Source organism: Lactuca virosa, chromosome 7 (genome assembly GCF_052849685.1).
Source record: "Lactuca virosa cultivar CGN04683 chromosome 7, Lactuca_virosa_CGN04683_v6, whole genome shotgun sequence".
NCBI lineage: Eukaryota > Viridiplantae > Streptophyta > Magnoliopsida > Asterales > Asteraceae > Lactuca > Lactuca virosa.
The window spans coordinates 41,301,718-41,309,553 of NC_136432.1; the positions used below are offsets into that span (position 1 = coordinate 41,301,718).

Sequence of the window (7,836 nt, forward strand, 5' to 3'; positions counted from 1 at the left end):
TAACTGAGGTAGATTTCTGATCCCCCACACTTTCCTTGCTTCTAGCCTCTTGCTCTCCAATTTCTTCTTTCAAAGATCCACTTTCCAAAGCTTAAAACACACAAGAATGAAGCACCACACGGATTAGGGTTTTCTGGACTCTCAAGGGACTGTAAAGAGGATGAAGGAGGCTTATGATTCTTTAAATAGGGTGCAAAACCCCGGGATTTAGGGTTTCATCTGTCAGCTCCTACTCGTCGAGTCCATTCTTGGACTCGGCGAGTAGGTCACTAAACTACGTGGACCAACCCGCTGCTACTCGACGATTAGGGCAACCAACTCGTCGAGTAGATCTTGGAATCACAGAAATTCTTATTTAAATCAATACCTGAGAATCGGGGCGTTACACTAACTCTTAAACCATGGCTTAACATGCTTAAAACCTTAGATCTAGCAACAAGGAAACATAAAGTTTGGACCTTGGTTACTCACAATTGTCCAGAAGTGTAGCTAGAGGTTGCAAATGGAACCTCTAAGCTGAAACTATGTTTTAATGGTGATATCTTCTTCTCCAAGCCACCAAAATTCCACCAAAAACTCAAGAATCACAATGAGAGGTTAACGTTAGGGTTTTACTGAGTTTAGGGATGAAGGAGGCTGTTTAGGAACCCTAAAATGAAGTTTATGAGATTCAAAATACGAAGAAAACCCTAAAAGATCATGGGCTTGAGCTGCAGCAAACCACACGTCGTGAGCTTTTATTGCTCACGTTGTGAGCTCATCATAATTCAAAATTTCATTTAATCACTCCTCACGTCGTGACCCTTCTATGGCACACGTCGTGAGCCTTGGTTTTACCCAAAAACAATGCCTTTGACTCCTTGAAGCTCTAAATCGATCCGATCTGGAAACAGGGTGTTACAAATTTTCTATATTTTTATATGATTTATAAGTGTTTAATAATTTTTTTTGTTATAAATGTTATAGTAGATGTTGTAGTGTTTTTATGTTATTAAAAGTTGTAGTATTTATGATTTTTTATATATTTGTTATTCGTTAAATACAAAAATCAACATACGTTATATATACAATTTACACAACTTAAACACTCTATAAAATCATCAAAAGTTGTAGTGTTTATGTTTTATACTCTTTGTTATTCGTTGTATATAGAAGTCAACATATGTTTGATATACATTTTATACAACTCAAAACGTTCTATAAAATCATCAATTAATGGTAGAAATAATCAATGACTTAAATATGAAGCTTAAAAAAACTAATAGGTTAACTATAGGATTGTTTTGCTACTAACATTATTTTTTCATGTATAATTATTAAATCATAATTTATAGAATTAGGAACATGATTACAGAGTTTGTGTGGGTGTGTGTGTTTACTGTTAAAAAACTATATAACTATATTCTTGCGCAACGCGTATATTTTATGGTTGTAGATTAGATTGTTATGATTTCAACAATAAGATTGGGAAATAAGAGCTGAGAAGAAACAAAGTTTTAATACAATATATGTATTAATAATATAATTATATTATTGTTATCAACCCAATATATTAGTTATAATTTTAATCGCCGTAGTTTTATTTATGCGGGACGCGCGAATTTTCGTCTAGTATATATAATAAAATAATAAATTATCGACTTTATATTTTCCATTGTTCATATGTGACCGGTAAGCAAACTCTTTTGGACCCGATTTGGGATCGTTTTTTCAAGACCCAATTTAAGACCTCTTAACCGGCGAACGAGGCAAAGTTCTTCGGGACAAAGGTTGAAGCTAACACAATCCGATTTGGGATTTTGGGGTACTATACATCTAAAGTCATATCAAGTTCCCATCCGATGATTTTGTACACATGTAACTTATATTACATCTCTAAACTTTAACCAATTTGAATAAAATTTGTTATTTAAAAAAAATTAAAAATAAATTTAATCTATTTCTAAACAACTTCTAATCCATTCATGTCTAAGACTTTTACCCTTCGCTTAAAATTTTTTTTGACAAAACTTCAAAAATGGTCCCTGTGGTTTCTGAAAATATCAAGTTTAGTCCCTAAGTTCAAAAAACCTCACAGATAGTCCCTGTGGTTTCAAAACTTTTAACAAATGGTCCTTCCGCCTAACTCCGTCAGCTTTCTACCGTTAAGTGAGGGGCATTTTCATCATTTCAATACACAGGGACCATTTATGAGGTTTTCTCTATTTAAAAAAAAGAAAAAAATATAATTATTTAATTAAAGGGCCTCTCTCTCTCTCTCTCTCTCTCTCTCTCTCTCTCTCTCTCTCTCTCTCTCTCTCTCTCAGAGTACAAAACACCATAAAACTACCACCCATCTTCACACCTTTGTGATTCACTGCTACTCTTCTTCCCTTAGTTTTGTCGCTGCCATCAACTAGAACAAGACCCACAAAGGGTCGCCGGAAAAAGGCGACTGCCTGTTGTTTTGCGACATCCCAACCACCGCCACAACTGCTGCCGTCTGAATCTCTTCCCTCGACCTCCTTTTCATCTCCAAACTCACTCCCTCTCTCTGGTTCTCACTCCACCAACGAAGAGGGCCACCATAGCCGTCTGTAGCAGCCTCTCCGCCTCCTCCTGTCGTGACCCACCACCATCAAACACCCCGACACCACTGCTTCCTTCCACCTATTGCCTCCACTCCAACATCCACATGCCATCACCTCCGCCAAGAAACACCGGTTGCCACTTCGTCTTTCTCTCTGTATCGACGAGCAACACCAATCCCCGCTACCGTAAGTGTCGACCGACCACCAACAGGCTTCTCCCCTCCCCCCGCTCATCTTTCCCGTCGAGATTAGGCAGAAAAGAACTAGCAGAAGCCCCAGAGCAGCGCTGCTGCACACTGCCGCCACAACCGCCATACATAACCACCACATACTGTCGTCGTATGGAGAAGATGGTGGGTCGATTACCACTGGTCCAGGTCGTAAGGGGGAAACAGGGGAACCCAGATTGAGTTCGTGAAATCCGGGTTTGTTGGTATTACTAGCATCGAATATAACTGATTGGTGGGTAGATGTGGAATTTTGATTAAGAAGGAAGAGACGAAGAAGATGAAGTGTTCATCTTGGGTAAAAAGAAAAAGGAGAAGGAGGTGGGGGTATACGGTGGAGAGAGAGAGAGAGAGAGAGAGAAAGAGAGAGAGAGAGTGTGTGTGTGTGTGGGGCCCTTTAATTAAATAATTATATTTTTTTGTCTTTTTTTTTAAATAGAGAAAACCTCATAAATGGTCCCTGTGTATTGAAATGACAAAAATGTCCCTCACTTAACGGTAGAAAGCTGACGGAGTTAGGCGGAAGGACCATTTGTTAAAAGTTTTGAAACCACAGGGACCATTTGTGAGGTTTTTTGAACTTAGGGACTAAACTTGATATTTTCGGAAACTACAGGGACCATTTTTGAAGTTTTGTCTTTTTTTTTTTTCTTTCATTACTTTCCATGAAATGTTTGCCCCAATTTTAATGAAATGTTTTGCCCCAATTTTACACTTTTATTGACTACGATAGACCACAACCATGATTTGGTACGGGAATGTTAAATGGGCAGTAAATGTGAAAATACAAAAAAATAATTTATATATATAAAATTACACATTTAACCCGAAAAATGCATGCGTGTCTCTCGTTTATGATTTATCACGTAAGTCGAGGGTAGAAATTGGGAAAATCCAACATTCTGATTGTAATACAAAAGGCTAATTCGGCGTATCACAACTCTCTCTCTCTCTCTCTCTCTCTCTCTCTCAATATCGTTCGGTGGTTCTACCGGCGGCGTGTAGAGTAAATGCCTATTCAAAAGCATTCGGATGATTCTCTGTCCGGAGATGAGGATGATGTTGAGCTGCAACGTACTAATCAGAACATTTCCGGAGAATCCGAAGAAGACGACGTAGAACAAGAGGGACAAGGTTTGTTCGTAAACTATTTCTGATTTTAGTAGTTATACGTTCGAATTACGTGGTTTACTGATCCGCATTCGTGTTTATTACTTGAATTTTGGTTTGCTTGATCAGCAGAGTCGGATGACGATGGAAGCCCTTCCTCTAGTAGCAGCGACAAAGACGAGTGTGTTCGCCTTCTCTCTTTCTATTTCTATCTATATATACAAAGATAACTTGCCCTATGTTTCTGTTTGAGTTTGTATTGTGATTGTTAATTTGATCAGCGTGCTTTTAACTGTTCGTATAGTCACTTGCGATTGAAGATGTGCATGTTTTTTTTATTTGAATTTGAGTTATTAGTCTCACTAAATGGTGATTTACCCTATCGGTGCTGCTTACTTCTGGTAGAGTAGTAGTTGGATGTCAAAAAGCGAACAGTGTAAGGAAATTCCGTAGCTATCTGCACATCCCTCTGATTGCTTCTCCAAATCCATTTTTAAATTCATATTTTTTATATTTCAAAATTAGGTGTGTTTTGTCTGAGGAAATTGGTTGTGATCGTCTTTTTCACAAATATAAACTGGAATTTGGATGGTACTTTTATGCATGTTGGTTGACATCAAGATCAAAACATTAGCTTCTAAACAAAGGCATAGTTTGATTTTCTGGTGTGACTTGTCTTTACAAAGAGAACTTATTGAAAAGTCAATGAAGAACTAGATATAACATGGAAACCACTAAATCTCATCTGATCTACATGTAATTTGTGAATTAAATATTATTATTTTTATCAGTGTTAAATTTGGATACGTTCATCTTTGACTTCCAGAATGTATCAGAACTTAAGAGTAGAACAATTTGTCCTTGCATATATATATGAGGGGCTAAGCCCTCAATGGAATTTTGTGGACCAATCATTTTCTATTAGAAAATGGGCTAATATTTAGAATCATATATGCAGTTCCTCAATGGATTGATTCTTGGTGTATGTAGTAACTAAGTCAACAATAAAATAGAAATAGAAATAGAAAATGCCTCTGTTCTTCTGTAAATCAGAAAAAAGAGAAGTAGCCACTTCCAGTTTCTGAAAATGCATATAGTTCAAAGCACACACAAAATATTGCTCCAAGTGTCATATTATTTAAATTTTAAAAAGGGTATTCAAATTGATATTACGCAATCAACAAACATTCTTATGAATGTTGAGTAATTTATTCTTTTTGGACTGTGTTACAGATTTGTTTATGTAAAATTGGCTGATGTTCGCAAGGAAGTGCAGTGCCCAATTTGTTTAGGTACTACTTTCACTTCTTTTTAAAGACGTAAATGCCCTCCTCATACTCACCCTCATCATCAAAATAAGCCCTAAAAAGCTTGTAATCACTAATCACTACCTTTTCATCAATAGGTATAATTCGGAAGACCAGAAAGGTTATGGAATGTCTTCACCGATTTTGTCGAGAGTGCATTGACAAATCCATGAGACTTGGGTATGTATTAGAAACTTTAAATGTTTTAATGCTTATCTGATTTTTGTTTTTTGTTTTTTTTAATGATCTTTGACTTTGTTTGACCAATATGCAACAGGAACAATGAATGCCCTGCATGTCGTGCTCACTGTGCAAGCCGCCGATCTTTGAGGGATGATCCTAATTATGATGCCTTGATTGCACTCTTGTACCCTGACATTGATAAATATGAGGAAGAGGTACAACATTGTACTTCCATTTTTTTTTTCTTATAATTGAAAAATCTATCCTTCTATATCAGTGAAATTGCTAAAACTCTGGTGACATTGCTGTAATTGGGTAGATTTTTAACAGGAAAAAAAAGGAAATACAATTCTATAATAAACAAATCAATGAAACTACTTGCATTTAACCTATTACCTATTCATTCTTCACTGTGATGCAGGAATTGGCCTTTCATGAAGAGGAAAAAGCTCGGAATAAACAGGTGTAGATTAACTTTATTTCTAGGTTTAATTAGAATACATCATTATACTTTCAATGCTATAATTGTGTGGATTTTTGAAAATACAATTGTCATAATTATAAGAAAATAAAATGAAAGTAGAATGTTATAATTGGGTAAAATTTTGGACAGATCCAAGCATCCATAGCCCAAACTTCTCGCCGCCAGCTGGAAGCATTAGGAAAAAAACGTGCAACTGCTAAAGCGACAGCCACCGCCTTCATGAGAAGATCACAGTCAAACCCTAGAAATCTGAGGGGAAGAAAAAGACAAAAATCCACTGAACCCCAAGTTTCCGAAAACGACCTCGATGCTGATAATGATAATGGAGACAAATATTCATCATCTACAGATGAGCCTGAGCCCTCAACAGAAGTCAAACTCAAAAGGTACAAAAGATGGTCAGTAGGTCAATCAAGCAGTGGGAATGGAATCTGTGATTCCAATGCCAATGAGAGAGATGGAATTAGAAAACATTGTCCAGAGATTTTGGCATGGGGTAGGGGTGGAATGCGGAGTCATACGCGACATGGTGGTCAAAGTAGTGGTGGTGGTAAAATTGGGAGGAATGGTCATATCTCAAAGCTGATTGATCATCTTCAAAAGCTGCCAAGAAATGATGATAAGGTAAGCAAGTTAGGTTTTGAATTGATCATTTCATTCCTTCAACTTCAAACCAACTAAACATGATAATGGAATGTAATCATGTATTCCATTCCTTTGTGATTCTATTCCATCACACCAAACATACCCAAAATTTCATTCAACACTCGAAACTTTTCATGATTATATGCTATTCTCCAGCTGGAAATTCATCTGAAGCTCATATCATTGGATGAGCAAAATATGCCCAATTTGAAGACTATATTTGTTTGCTGCAAGCCCACCATGTCAACTACAAACATCTCTCAGGTAAAACATATTTTCTACATCTAATCTTTTCACAAACTGATATATAATATTTTGGTCATTTCTTTCTATTAACAACATTGTACTTCCACTTTTTCTTATTATAATCCCAAAAAGTACAATGTTGTAATAATAGGGAAAAACCAAACAAAAGTAGTTATAACTTATAACTTGTAATAAACAAATCAATGAAAGTATGTTGCTATTTCCTGCCTTAACCGATGCATGTTTATAATTAGTTTGTTGCTCATGAGAACAATATGCAAGCCAACGAAATCGAGTTATTTCTTGTGAAAGGAGATGATTCAGAACACAATCTTTCACCATTGGAAGAACATCAAATCTTGTCAGATCTTGTCAAAACTTCAAGCCAAAACAATCTGGTACACTCACTTACTTTCCCGAGAAAAGGGCATTTATGTCTTTTACACAAATGAGAGATCGCGTCCCTGCCTCAGCTTTCTGTTCTGTTAATTAATTCTTTTTAGGGGACGCGTTTAAACAAGAAAATATTTCATTTGTTATTTTTACACTGCTAAAAAAGTTTCCAATCATAACCCTAGTTTTTTTTTTTTTGGTGTGTACAGACTATAGGTTACAGGAAGAAGTTGGTTGTTGGGTAATAAAGTCATTATGAAGCTCTATTTGTCCTGGAAAACTTGTTACTTATTTTTAGTCAAACCAGGGAGGAAGAATGGGATGATATGTGAGAGAAAGTTAGTTAACTTATGAATATAAATTATGGTAGAGTGTACAAGAACTGAGGTAAATACATTAAAACTATCTTTTTATATTACAGTGGCTGAAAAATAAAAAAAGGTCGTAACTTTTTTATCTTAATCGGGTGTGCTAACTGCTATGCACAAATATTGGGATCCATAGGATTTTGTTTGAAAACGTGCATATATTGTAGATGATGTTTGTGTTTATATAGTATAGGAAGGTATTGTGCCACAAGGTAAAAATTTGGTCGACAGGCATAGGCATTCATTTTACTTTAGTTGATTTTTAACCATAGCCTTAAATGCCATTTCTAGTAATTTAGATTT

General features: G+C 36.1%; 1 protein-coding gene across 2 annotated transcripts; it reads left to right on the top strand.

The window, feature by feature from the left end:
* The first annotated feature begins 3,716 nt into the window (after positions 1 to 3,716).
* On the top strand, positions 3,717 to 7,627 carry LOC145126172 (putative E3 ubiquitin-protein ligase RING1a). Of its 2 annotated transcripts, none has more exons than XM_079061573.1 (10): positions 3,717 to 3,931; positions 4,037 to 4,088; positions 5,141 to 5,199; positions 5,313 to 5,394; positions 5,492 to 5,612; positions 5,819 to 5,860; positions 6,011 to 6,505; positions 6,683 to 6,790; positions 7,027 to 7,170; positions 7,375 to 7,627. In XM_079061573.1, exons 1-10 carry the CDS (start codon positions 3,808 to 3,810, stop codon positions 7,408 to 7,410), a joined length of 1,263 nt encoding a protein of 420 aa, XP_078917699.1. In that variant the 5' UTR covers positions 3,717 to 3,807; the 3' UTR covers positions 7,411 to 7,627. The 2 variants fall into 2 exon arrangements, with proteins under 2 accessions (XP_078917699.1, XP_078917700.1); XM_079061574.1 differs by having other exon boundaries at positions 3,718 to 3,931; positions 4,040 to 4,088.
* Positions 7,628 to 7,836: the final 209 nt, after the last annotated feature.

What these genes read in the sequence shown, in the direction of transcription:
- LOC145126172 (XM_079061573.1), top strand. Translation starts at nt 3,808, where the DNA reads ATGCCTATTCAAAAGCATTCGGATGATTCTCTGTCCGGAGATGAGGAT. An exon ending in GACAAATCCATGAGACTTGG is followed by an intron (nt 5,395 to 5,491) that starts GTATGTATTAGA and finishes AATATGCAACAG; the next exon opens with GAACAATGAATGCCCTGCAT. An exon ending in TTGATAAATATGAGGAAGAG is followed by an intron (nt 5,613 to 5,818) that starts GTACAACATTGT and finishes ACTGTGATGCAG; the next exon opens with GAATTGGCCTTTCATGAAGA.